General features: G+C 38.2%; 1 protein-coding gene and 1 pseudogene across 11 annotated transcripts in view; one reads left to right on the top strand and one right to left on the bottom strand.

Annotated features, from left to right (window-relative positions):
• The window catches only part of PTPN13 (protein tyrosine phosphatase non-receptor type 13), a 213,786-nt gene that overhangs the window by 86,125 nt on the left and 113,703 nt on the right, over positions 1–13,958 (top strand). For all 11 annotated transcript variants that reach the window (XM_059173332.1, XM_059173335.1, XM_059173333.1 and 8 more), the window contains exons 4-5: positions 4,998–5,063; positions 7,148–7,333. In XM_059173332.1, the coding sequence (XP_059029315.1) occupies positions 4,998–5,063; positions 7,148–7,333 (252 nt within the window). The remainder of the gene's footprint in view (positions 1–4,997; positions 5,064–7,147; positions 7,334–13,958) is intronic.
• LOC131831122 (small ribosomal subunit protein eS24-like) lies at positions 13,289–13,715 on the bottom strand (annotated as a pseudogene).

Below are 13,958 nucleotides of genomic sequence, written 5' to 3'. Positions count from 1 at the left end.
TTTCATAGATGGCTTTGATGATATTGAGGTATGTGCCCTCTATCCCTACACTTTGAAGAGTTTTGATCAGGAAGGGATGTTGTACTTTGTCAAATGCTTTTTCAGCATCTATTGAGAGTATCATATGGTTCTTGTTCTTACTTTTATTGATGTGTTGTATCACATTGACTGATTTGCGGATGTTGAACCAACCTTGCAGCCCTGGAATAAATCCCACTTGGTCGTGGTGAATAATCTTTTTAATGTACTGTTGAATCCGATTGGCTAGTATTTTGTTGAGTATTTTCGCATCTGTGTTCATCAAGGATATCGGTCTATAGCTCTCTTTTTTGGTGGGATCCTTGTCTGGTTTTGGGATCAAGGTGATGCTGGCCTCATAAAATGAGTTTGGAAGTTTTCCTTCCATTTCTATTTTTTGGAACAGTTTCAGGAGAATAGGAATTAGTTCTTCTTTAAATGTTTGGTAGAATTCCCCCGGGAAGCCGTCTGGCCCTGGGCTTTTGTTTGTTTGGAGATTTTTAATGACTGTTTCAATCTCCTTACTGGTTATGGGTCTGTTCAGGCTTTCTATTTCTTCATGGTTCAGTTGTGGTAGTTTATATGTTTCTAGGAATGCATCCATTTCTTCCAGATTGTCAAATTTATTGCCGTAGAGTTGCTCATAGTATGTTCTTATAATAGTTTGTATTTCCTTGGTGTTAGTTGTGATCTCTCCTCTTTCATTCATTATTTTATTTATTTGGGTCCTTTCTCTTTTCTTTTTGATAAGTCGGGCCAGGGGTTTATCAATTTTATTAATTCTTTCAAAGAACCAGCTCCTAGTTTCGTTGATTTGTTCTATTGTTTTTTTGGTTTCTATTTCATTGATTTCTGCTCTGATCTTTATGATTTCTCTTCTCCTGCTGGGCTTAGGGTTTCTTTCTTGTTCCTTCTCCAGCTCCTTTAGGTGTAGGGTTAGGTTGTGTACCTGAGACCTTTCTTGTTTCTTGAGAAAGGCTTGTACCGCTATATATTTTCCTCTCAGGACTGCCTTTGTTGTGTCCCACAGATTTTGAACCGTTGTATTTTCATTATCATTTGTTTCCATGATTTTTTTCAATTCTTCTTTAATTTCCCGGTTGACCCATTCATTCTTTAGAAGGATACTGTTTAGTCTCCATGTATTTGGGTTCTTTCCAAACTTCCTTTTGTGGTTGAGTTCTAGCTTTAGAGCATTGTGGTCTGAAAATATGCAGGGAATGATCCCAATCTTTTGATACCGGTTGAGTCCTGATTTAGGACCGAGGATGTGATCTATTCTGGAGAATGTACCATGTGCACTAGAGAAGAATGTGTATTCTGTTGCTTTGGGATGAAATATTCTGAATATATCTGTGATGTCCATCTGGTCCAGTGTGTCATTTAAGGCCTTTATTTCCTTGCTGATCTTTTGCTTGGATGACCTGTCCATTTCAGTGAGGGGAATATTAAAGTCCCCTACTATTATTGTATTGTTGTTTATGTGTTTCTTTGATTTTGTTATTAATTGGTTTATATAGTTGGCTGCTCCCACGTTGGGGGCATAGATATTTAAAATTGTTAAATCTTCTTGTTGGACAGACCCTTTGAGTATGATATAGTGTCCTTCCTCATCTCTTATTACAGTCTTTGGCTTAAAATCTAATTGATCTGATATAAGGATTGCCACTCCTGCTTTCTTCTGATGTCCATTAGCATGGTAAATTCTTTTCCACCCCCTCACTTTAAATCTGGAGGTGTCTTCGGGCTTAAAATGTGTTTCTTGGAGGCAACATATAGATGGGTTTTGTTTTTTTATCCATTCTGATACCCTGTGTCTTTTGACAGGGGCATTTAGCCCATTCACATTCAGGGTAACTATTGAGAGATATGAATTTAGTGCCATTGTATTGCCTGTAAGGTGACTGTTACTGTATATGGTCTCTGTTCCTTTCTGATCTACCACTTGTAGGCTCTCTCTTTGCTTAGAGGACCCCTTTCAATATTTCCTGTAGAGCTGGTTTGGTATTTGCAAATTCTTTCAGTTGTTGTTTGTCCTGGAAGCTTTTAATCTCTCCTTCTATTTTCAATGATAGCCTAGCTGGATATAGTATTCTTGGCTGCATGTTTTTCTCGTTTAGTGCTCTGAAAATATCATGCCAGCTCTTTCTGGCCTGCCAGGTCTCTGTGGATAAGTCAGCTGCCAATCTAATATTTTTACCATTGTATGTTACAGACTTCTTTTCCCGGGCTGCTTTCAGGATTTTCTCTTTGTCATTGAGACTTGTAAATTTTACTATTATGTGACGGGGTGTGGGCCTATTCTTATTTATTTTGAGGGGCATTCTCTGAACCTCCTGAATTTTGATGCTTGTTCCCTTTGCCATATTGGGGAAATTCTCCCCAATAATTCTCTCCAGTATACCTTCTGCTCCCCTCTCACTTTCTTCTTCTTCTGGAATCCCAATTATTCTAATGTTGTTTCGTCTTATGGTGTCACTTATTTCTCGAATTCTCCCCTCGTGGTCCAGTAGCTGTTTGTCCCTCTTTTGATCAGCTTCTTTATTCTCTGTCATTTGGTCTTCTATATCACTAATTCTTTCTTCTGCCTCATTTATCCTAGCAGTGAGAGCCTCCATTTTTGATTGCACCTCATTAATAGCTTTTTTGATTTCAACTTGGTTAGATTTTAGTTCTTTTATTTCTCCAGAAAGGGCTTTTATATCTCTCGAGAGGGTTTCTCTAATATCTTCCATGCCTTTTTCGAGCCCGGCTAGAACCTTGAGAATTGTCATTCTGAACTCTAGATCTGACATATTACCGATGTCTGTATTGATTAGGTCCCTAGCCTTCGGTACTGCCTCTTGTTCTTTTTTTTGTGGTGAATTTTTACGTCTTGTCATTTTGTCCAGATAAGAGTAAATGAAGGGGCAAGTAAAATACTAAAAGGGTGGCAACAACCCCAGGAAAATATCCTTTAGCCAAATTAGAAGAGATCCAAAATCGTGAGTGGGGAGAAAGGGGATAAAAAGAGGTTCAAAAAGGAAGAAAGAAAAAAGAAAAAAAAAAAAAAAAAAAAAAAAAAAAAGAAAAGAATTTTTTTTTAAAAAAGAAAACACCTAAGAAAAATGTAAAAAAAAATATATATATATTAGATAAACTAGTAAAAAATCGTTAAAAAAGAAAAAGGTAACAGTTAAAAAAAAAAAAATTTTACCCGAAGGCGAGAAAAAGAAAAAAAAAAAAAAATGAAAAAGAAAAAATTAAATTAACTGCAAGACTAAAAAAAATCACAGGAAAAAAGCCATGAGTTCCGTGCTTGGCTTTCTCCTCCTCTGGAATTCTGCTGCTCTCCTTGGTATTGAAACCGCACTCCTTGGTAGGTGAGCTTGGTCTCGGCTGGATTTCTTGTTGATCTTCTGGGGGAGGGGCCTGTTGTAGTGATTTTCAAGTGTCTTTGCCCCAGGCGGAATTACACCGCCCTTACCCGGGGCCGGGGTGAGTAATCAGCTCGGGTTTGCTTTCAGGAGCTTTTGTTCCCTGAGCGCTTTCCGTAGAGTTCCAGAGGACGGGAATACAAATGGCGGCCTCCTGGTCTCCGGCCCGGAGGAGCCGAGAGCCCAGGGCCCCACTCCTCAGTGCGCCCTCAGAGAACAGCGCCCAGTTACTCCCGTCTGCCTGACCTCCGGCCGCGCTCCGAGCTCACCGAGCCTGCGACCGGTTCAAGGTAACACGGAGCTGCGAGCTTACTGTCGGCTCTGTCTCTGTAGCCGGCTTTCCCGTTCCAATACCCGCAAGCTCTGCGACACTCAGACACCCCCGATCCTTCTGTGACCCTGCGGGACCTGAGGCCACGCTGACCCCGCGTGGGCTTCGCTCCGGTTTAGCCTCTGGAGCGATGTCCCTCCGCGGAACAGACTTTTAAAAGTCCTGATTTTGTGCGCGGTTGCTCCGCCGCTTGCCGGGAGCCGGCCCCTCCCCCCGGGGTCTATCTTCCCGTCGCTTTGGATTCACTTCTCCGCCAGTCCTACCTTTCAGAAAGTGGTTGTTTTTCTGTTTCCAGAATTGCTGTTCTTCTTCTCTTCGATCTGCCGATGGATTTTCAGGTGTTTGCAATCTTTAGATAAGCTATCTAGCTGATCTCCGGCTAGCTGAAGCAGTCTCAGCTTGCTACTTCTCCGCCATCTTGACTCCTCTCCATTCTTTCTTAGTAAGAAAAATGCAAATCAAAACTTCAGTGAAAAGAAAAAAACCTTTCATGAGTTTTTTTTCTCTTTCTACATTGGCAAAAATCAGATCTTTGTAGCATATTCTATAGACAAGGCTTGTGAAAAAAATCTCTTACATGTTGCCAGCAGAAATGTAAAATGGGTTTTTTACATCCCCACCTTCTGGTAGGGAAATCCAACAATGTGTATCAAACTACAGATGACTTACTCTTCAATACATAATCTCAGAGAATCAGTTCAAGAGATTGGAGAGAAATAGCTGCATGTACAAAATGACATCACATATATCTCTTGTTAAATTAAAAATGCAAGTGTGGTGTAATTTTTAAAGCTTCTGACATTTATAAAAATATATATTTGTGGGGCACCTGGCTGGCTCAGTCTATAAAGCATGCAAGTCTTGATCTTGGGCTAATGAGTTCAAGGCCCATATTTGGCATAGAGATTACTTAGTTTAAAAGAGGGGCGGGGGACAAAGTATATTTGCATGAGTTTGCATAAAGAAGCTTAAGTAAGAAGTAACAAAAATACTCCTAGATGATAGGCTGGGGAATTATGGGGAAAAATCTGTTGTGATAATTTCCATTCTTTTCTATTTTAAGCTGTCACATTTACATAGAATATGAAATGATGATTTTTCTCAAATCATGTGTTATACTTTATCTGGGACCAAAAAAAGTCATGAATATATAGTACTCATTAAATCGTGTTTTTTAGTACTTGGTAAAGTTTTATTTCACCATAAAATGATTTTTTAAATTCTGTTCCTAGATCCATATTTATTCTCTTGGAATGACTTTGTTCTGGGGGGCTGATCACGAAGTGCCTCAGAGCCAAGTAAGTCAAATTGTCACATCTGTACATCTTTTTAGAAAGCTCTTCCTTATATTTTTATGTTCTACAGCATATTATGAGGCATACCAGCATTTCTGTGCTATTTGTTCACATTAATAATGTCATACTCTCAATTAAATTATAAAGTACTAAAGGCACTATTGTTCTCAGAATGTTCTTAGAATTATAGCAGTTACTATCTACATACAATTTAGTCTGTGAAATGTAGTGGCCTCTTCAAAAATTATAGCAAGAGAAATGGGAGTCCACTGCTTTTCTAATGTAATGACTGATAAGAGGGATTCTAAATGTTGATGATTCGTTCTTGAACTAAAGTGATAATGCTTTTTGATGCAGACACATAGGAATAGTAGTTCTAACTATGTCTTGAAATTCAGTTTATACTTACTACATTTTTTAAATTGATGCTTCAAAATCATACTTCACTAAGCCTATGGCAACAGACACCAACATTAAAGCAACACTTTCTGAAGTTTTGGGTTCTGATGACCTTTGGGCTGTTTCTAGTTCTTATTTTCTAAAATAAGAGATTCCTGAAGACCCAATGTAAAAATAATAATAACTTGAAGTTGAAAATTTAAAAATAGCTATATTTCATCAAAGCAAAGATGTAACATACAGAATTGGGTTTTATTTTAGGCATGTAGAAGTCAAAACCTAAAATAACTAAGTATAAAGGTTGTTTTGGTCTGTTTTATCAAATTAAGAAGTAATAGGCATTTTAGGCTTTTAGTCTAAAATTCAGACATCCTAAGATCCATGAGAGATGAATGACATCTTCAACTTGGTTTGGTCTCATTTTGTATCATGAAAAATACTGTGATTTACTCTCCTCAGTTCCAAGTTTATAGATATAGGTGAAAAAATTAAATTACTACTAATATTGGTGTCCTATATTGTACAACCTAACTTAGTGTAAAATGTGACCACAGCCTATGATTAATAATTTATACTTTAAAGAGAGCCAAAAATTAAATAAATATCAATAATGTATAAATTAGAATGGAAGTATAAACTTTAACTTATATCTTGCTTTCAGAAATCACAATCATTTTACAAATATGTAATACCATTTCAGAAGTATTAAGCCCCTGTCTTGTGTTGGACATTGTACTAGACACTTGGAATGTAATGGCCCATGCCTGTGGGGTACATCTATGAGTACAGGCATCAAAATAGCCAATTATAACAGTGTGTGAATGCTATGGTAGGGAAATGGGGGTTGCTGTGGAAAACCAGAGTTGGAGCCTCTAACTACGCTTAGAGGGTTAGGATGAGTTTACTGAAGGGTATTGCATCCAAGCTGAGATCTAAAGGATGACATAATACCCAAATGGATGAGAAGTGGAAAGGAGGGTCACAGGAAGAGCATGCTTCATCAGAATGGTTGTACCAGTTTAAACTCCCACCAACAATGCTTTTCTCTTATCAGTACTTCAAATTATCAGTCTTTTTCTTTTTAGCCTTTCTGTCGAGTTGTGTAGTGGCTTCTTTTTTGGTTTTAATTGCATTTTTTAGTATACTTATTGGACATTTGGATAGAATATTCTACAAATATGTCAACTAATTAAAAAATCTTATATTACACTTTCTCTGTTTTACCAGCGTAAAGAGAACTTATATATAAATGATATTAAGTCATTGTAGTACTTGAAATCTAAGTTATCATCAGTGTCAAATTATATTGAATATATTACATGTTTTTGATTGTTAGGAAATCATTTATTCGTTCAAAATGTGAGTACACATTTGCATTCACGTAACTGCTTACAAAAACACTTGAATAACTGAGGAATTCCATTTCTTTATCATACAAAAAAACACAAAAACACTGAGTTTTCTGTAATACTTCCTATCTTAGGAGAGTTATGTTAACCATCTTCTGCCAATAATTTTTTTGAGTTATGAAAAGGTAAAATATATATGCTGCTAGACAAGAAGCTCCTTTCCTTCAAGTATTTGAAGTATGTTTGGTCTCGTTCCTCTGACTCCTGAAATAGCTTGTCTCGTGCTAGAGAAGATTTACACACACTTTTCAAAGTGGCTTTTCCTTTCTTTATATTCAGCCTATCAAGCTTGGAGACCATCTCAACAGCATCCTGCTTGGAATGTGTGAAGACGTTATTTATGCTCGAGTTTCTGTTCGGACTGTTCTGGATGCTTGCAGTGCCCACATCAGAAATAGCAATTGTGCACCTTCATTTTCCTATGTGAAGCAGTTGGTAAAACTGGTTTTGGGAAATCTTTCTGGGGTAAGCTACAGTTTCAGCTGGCACATATAGTCATATTTTAAAATTTAGCAAAACTATTTTAAAGATACGGTAGGCAGCATTTTCTCAAGGAAGACTAGGAACAATAAATTCCTTGTTCTAATGTTAATTGTTCACTTGAAACAGGACTTAAAATTTAGAAGTCCAGTGTGATAACTTAATCTCTTAGATTTTATGAGAATTTGCCCTTTTTTAGAACATTTTAGAGCTGAAAATGTCTGCTCTTGCCTCCTTTCTTTTTTTTTATTATGTTAGTCCCCATACAGTATATTATTAGTTTTTGATGTAGTGTTCCATGATTCATTGTTTGTGTAGAACACCAAGTGCTCTATGCAATCCATGCCCTCCTTAATACCCATCACTAGACTCACCCATCCCACCATCCCCCTCCCTTCTAAAATCCTCAGTTTATTTCCCAGAGCCCATAGTCTCTTGTGGTTCATCTCCCACTCCAATTCCCACCCCCCTTCATTTTTCCCTTTTTTCTCCTAATGTACTCCATGCTTTCCCTTATGTTCCACAAATAAGTGAAACCATATGATAATTGACTTTCTCTGCTTGACTTGTTTCACTCAGCATCCTCTCCTCCAGTCCCATCCATGTTGATGCAAAAGTTGGGTACTTATCCTTTCTAATGGCTAAGTAATATTCTGCTGTGTATATGGACCACATCATCTTTATCCATTTGTCTATTGAAGGGCATCTCAGCTCTTTCCACAGTTCGGCTATTGTGGACATTACTCCTATGAACATTGGGGTACTTATGGCCCTTCTTTTCACTACATCTGTATTTTGGGGGTAAATACCTCAGTAGTGCAACTGCTGGGTCAGAGGATAGCTCTATTTTTAATTTTTTGAGGAGCCTCCACACTGCTTTCCAAAGTGGCTGCACCAACTTGCATTCCCACCAACAGTGTAAGAGGGTTCCCCTTTCTCCACAACTTCTCCAACACTTGTTTTTTCTTGCCTTGTCAATTTTTGCCATTCTAACTGGTGTAAGGTGGTATCTCAATGTGGTTTTGATTTGAATTTCCCTGATGGCTAATAATAATGAACATTTTTTCATGTCTGTTAGCCATTTGTATGTCTTCTTCAGAGAATTGTCTGTTCATGTCTTCTACCCATTTTTTGACTTGATTATTTGTTTTTTAGGTGTTTTTGAGTAGTTCTTTGTAGATCTTGGATATCAGCCCTTTGTCTGTAGTGTCATGTACAAATAACTTCTCCCGTTCCGTGGATTACCTCTTTGTTATGTTGAAAGCTTTTTATCTTGGTGAAGTCCCAAAAGTTCATTTTCACTTTTGTTTCCCTTGCTTTTGGAGACATGTCTTGAAAGAAGTTGCTGTGGCCAATGTCAAAAAGGTTACTGCCTTTGTTCTTTACAATTTTGATGGATTCCAGTCTCAGATTGAGGTCTTTCATCCATTTTAAGTTTATCTTTGTTTATGGGGTAAGAGAATGGTTGAGTTTCATTCTTAGGTACATAGCTGTCCAATCTTCCCAGCACCATTTATTGAAGAGACTTTTTTTCCATTGAATATTTTTTTCTGCTTTGTCAAAGATTAGTTGACCATAGAGTTGCTGAGGGCATCACATTGCCTGATTTCAAGCTATATTACAAAGCTGTGATCATCTAGACAGCATGGTACTGTTGGGGTCCGTTATCAAAGGAACGAGACTGAGACAAAGTGAAAGTTATGGAAAGCTTTATTCTATGCCAAGCATTAAAAGTCAGACTGATCGGCCAGGGGAACATGACTGAGACAAAGTGAAAGTTATGCAAACTTTATTCTTTGCCAAGCATTAGAAGTCAGACTGACCAGCCAAGGCTATCTCCAAAGAGAGCGACCACCCCCAGCTTACAGGCTCAAGAACTGACTGACCTGTCAGGGCAGCCTCTAAAGAGAGCGACCCCTCCCAGTCTTACAGGCTACCTTTTATTGGGTAAAACTGCAACTCATATCTTGGTATCTCAACCCACCAGGTTTGTGTGTTTCTTGCTGATTGGCTAGTTCCATCTGGTCTGGTGACTTTTGTGTGTGTGTGTGTGTGTGTGTGTGTGTGTGTGTGGTGACTTTTCATTCAGGATTACCCCATACCAAGAACTATTACAAACAGTACTTTCCAGGAAGGCTTAGTCAGTTAACATATTCAGTGTGAATAATAAGATGGTCGTCCTTCCCAAGATGGAGTCATTTTGGTTTGGGCAAGACCTTCTCACTGTTACAAACAGTACTTCGTACTGCTTAGATGTCTCCATCTGGCCTGACTCGTCCTTGTATTCTGGGCTCTGTTATCAGGAACCAGCTGACTACATTTTACTGGTTTCCTGGACTTGCTTTTAAGTAAGTTTCTCGGGGGGGCACGGTCTATTTTAAGTTTACTGCACAAACAACAAAATGGCTATTTAACCAAGATGGAGTCACTCTGGTTAAATAGGCCCTTACAGTACTGGCACAAAAATAGACACGTAGATCAGTGAAACAGAGTAGAGAGCCCAGATATGGACTCTTTCTTCCTTTCTTACATCATAAGGTGCTTCCAGCAAGTCGTCCTGTCTATTGTGAAAAATACATTGACATACAAAATGGGTTTTAGCATTAATAATGCACTTTCTGTTACTTTATACACCTTTCTTGGCCACTTATTTGTCTGGACCCCTTAAGTATTCCCCAAACTCTCCCTATCTTCTATGGATACTGTCATCTGCTGTATAGGAGATAATATATGCTTGTATCCCCACAAGATTGCCCCAAGACCTGGACTCTCTCATTCTCTCCCTTGCCATAGATAAGAAAAATCCCAAGAACAACAAACCCTGTATCTGTAGTCCTATCTCTGCAAATCATGTGTAATAGTAATACTTTATCTGGGACAAAAAGACATGAATATGCAGCACTTGGATACTCCTTGGTTTTTGATATCTGATCTAGATCCAAACTTTTTCTGCTCTTACCCTGTAGAGTTGTGGTACCTGAGTGAGGTCCTTCTTTCTGTGAACTACAATTTGCCACTGTCACATAGTATTCTTAATGGCTTCTTACTTATAAGTTTTGCTCTCTTAACCAGGATGTTATATGACTGGCAGGGGTATATCCGCATTCCATGCAGTTTGCTAGTTGACAAGAAACAAGCTCATAGATTCTTCCAGGCAAATAGTTTGTAAACTGTACCCTGTGCAGCCTTGGTACTTCTGTGAAAGGAATATGGGTAGTAGAGGCTGAGTGAATGGGTTCTTGTCTGCTTGTTTCTCCTCCTTAACTAGAGCTGCTCCAGTCTTAATTTACTTGTTTATATTCCTGCATTTGTTTTTTTTTTTTTTTTAAACAAAAGTGAAGCTATGAAAAAGCTATGAAAGCCACATATCTTTCCTACGTATTATCAAATACAGTTTTGTTTTTAAAAATTCTTTTGTGATCGGGGCACCTGGGTGGCTTAGTGGGTTAAGCCTGTGCCTTGGGCTCAGGTCGTGATCCGAGGGTCCTGGGATCGAGCCCTGCTTCAGGCTCTCTGCTCTGTGGGAAGCCTGCTTCCCTTCCTCTCTCTCTCTGCCTACTTGTGATCTCTGTCTGTCAAATAAATAAATAAATAAAATCTTTTTAAAAAAATTATTTTGTGATCAAATAAGTTTGAGGAAAACCTGTATAAGAGCAATTAAAATGTACTTTCACTGCAGAATTTCTCGGAGCCTTTAATACACTAGACTATATTACTTACCTTTAAGAGTGATGCACACGTAGATAAAACATTCCCCAAACTTATTAGGGTCTCTCTCGTTTTTTTTCTTTTTTATCTTTTTTTACCGATTTTCTCATAATACTAATGTTCCATAAAACTTCTTCGAGAAATAGTGATCTATACTAATTCCTTCACTTTTTAAATAGGGAAATTGAAACTCATACAGTTTATGGGACACATATTTCCTATTATTCCAGGGATCTTTCTCTTTTACCACATCTCCTCTAAGACTTGTCTTGCTGATTTTATCCATATAGTAAAATTGCTGGAATTATTTTTTCTTCCTTCTTTCAGTGAAGAAATAATCCCCCTTGGAATTCTGTTGTCCCTCTAATAGTTGCCTGTATTAAAAAAAAGATCTTCATTTCTTTACATGTAGTATTTAAGCCAGTTTATTATAGTAACTAAAATTGCTCATCTAAATGTGAAACCTGTCTGGATACTACAGAAGATACAACTTTGAATAAAATACTTGCTCTACATTCTAGGAGCTCTTATTTAAAGTTCTACAACCATTTGCTTAATTACAAAATGCAGAGGAAGATATGAAAAGCAACACAGGAAGAATTTCAAAAGTTACGAAGTTTTGAGGGGAAGTGTATAAGTTATGACTGCATCGAAAAATAGCGCTTTGAACTAGATCCAGTAGTCTGATAGAATGTAATCTAGGCAGAGGGAAGTAAGCCTAAATAAATGCTATGAAATAGTCAAGAGCGGGATATATTTGAGGAATAGTATTAAGTCTGATATGGGGTGTGTTGTGGGATTGCTGAGTTCGAGAGAAGAATAGAAGGGTCAATCAGAGTTAGTATACGGATAGCCTGCCTTTCCAGAGGCAGATTTCTACTAAGAAGAAATAACATTGTTCCCCTCTTCTTTCCGTTGCTCTTGCTAGACTCCTGGTCATCATCCAACAGACAGAGTTCCAACAGCTACCTTTTTTTTTTTTTTTTTTTTTTTTTTTTTTTTATTGTTTGTTTTATGCCAGGCACTGTGCTAAATGGCTTATGTGCTCTTCCACTTTTGCTCATCCTAATAGTCTTAGGTTACGAAAGATACTTTGGCCCTCGTTTTAAAGATAACAAAACTAAAGCTTAGAAAGATTAAATAATCTGCCCATGACCACACACTTCATAAATTATAGACACAGTTGGAGCCCAGATCTCTCTGGCCCCAGAGCCCAAGCTGTTAGCCATTTTGCTCCTCCGACACTGTTTTGCCTCCAGGAGCTAAGAGAATGATTTAGTTTTTTGCTCAGCATGAAATTCATTTCAGGTGACCATCACTCTTATCTACTTAAAGTTAATCAGCGTAGAATGTAAAGTCTGCAGGCCAGCTTACTTGTCTTGGTTCTTCCACTGATTTAGTGTTACAGCATCTTTGACCTCGATTCTACTTATCTGTAAAATAGGAATAGTAACACATACCATCCACTCGTATTACTGGACAGTTGTGAAGATAATTATTTCAATGTTGAGGAGCTTCTTCAAGGTTCTTAGAAGTTTCCTTACTATTTATCTCTTTGTCAGCAGTACAGGGTTAGTAACCATACCACATATGAGGTTTTTTTGTTTTTTTTTTTTAGATTTTATTTGTTTATTTGACAGAGAGAAATCACAAGTAGATGGAGAGGCAGGCAGAGAGAGAGAGGGAAGCAGGCTCCCTGCTGAGCAGAGAGCCCGATGCGGGACTCGATCCCAGGACCCTGAGATCATGACCTGAGCCGAAGGCAATGGCTTAACCAACTGAGCCACCCAGGCCCAGCTTTCTTGAAGCTTCTACTCGATCATCTAAATAAACCCAGTGTTCTAATTTTCATCCCTTATGATATGGAATTTGATCAAATTTGATGCACTTTTATTTTGTTTTTTAAAGGTTATATGCTTTTTTCCATTAATACATTTTTTACGCTTCTATTTTTAATTCCAGTATACTTAACATAGAGTGTTAGATTAGTTTCAGGTGTACAATATAGTGATTTAACAATTCTGTACATCATTACTCTGTGCTCAGGTGCTCATCATGATAAGTGTACTCTTAATCTCCTTTGCCTGTTTCACCCATCCCCTCACACACCTCCCCTCCGATATGCTTTATTTTGTTAATTTTTTAAAAAACTCTTTGTTAATTAATCCTCTTATGAAATATCTGCATAATCACCACAGATAAAGTCACTGCAGAATCTTTACTCCTTTTCTGTTGTTCAATCTCCAGCTCACTACTAGACACTTAATTTCTTTTTGCCAGCACCAACATTGGCTTTTGCAGTCCCCCTGACTTTCTTCATTCTGTTCTTGTGTTTCTTTAGCTATTTTCTCGAGGTATTTTTCTTCTCATATGGGCCATGTCTTGCAAGTCTGATTTGGGTTCATTTTTCTTTTCATAATCTACTGAATCATAAATCATGTCAAAGCCACTTGTCTTGCCACCACAAAAATGGGCTCTGAGTCCAAACACAAAGATGACATCTGGTGTGGTTTTGTATACATTTTGGCTGGCTTTTCCCGAATTTCTGTCTTAGGTACTGTTGCCTTTGTGGAATGAAGAACATCAATGACCATTTGTTTCAGCTAAAGAAGTCAGTTGGTCCGAACTTCCTGGACTGGACCGTTACTGTGTCATTCATGATGGCAGCTGAGGTTCAAGCAGCTAGGGAGGAAAAAAGTGATATGCTTTTTTTTTTTTTTAAGATTTCATTTATTTATTTGACACAGAGAGAGAGATCACAAGTAGGCAGAGAAAGACGGTGGGGGACAGGTGGGGGGGGGGGAAGCAGGCTCCCTGTTGAGCCAAGAGCCTGATGCAGGACTTGATCTCAGGAACCTGAGATCATGACCTGAGCCGAAGGCAGAGGCTTAACCCACTGAGC

Source organism: Mustela lutreola, chromosome 1 (assembly GCF_030435805.1).
Source record: "Mustela lutreola isolate mMusLut2 chromosome 1, mMusLut2.pri, whole genome shotgun sequence".
Taxonomy (NCBI): Eukaryota; Metazoa; Chordata; class Mammalia; order Carnivora; family Mustelidae; genus Mustela; species Mustela lutreola.
The sequence above is the reverse complement of the archived record's forward strand: the minus strand, read 5'-3'. Positions and strand labels throughout refer to the sequence as shown.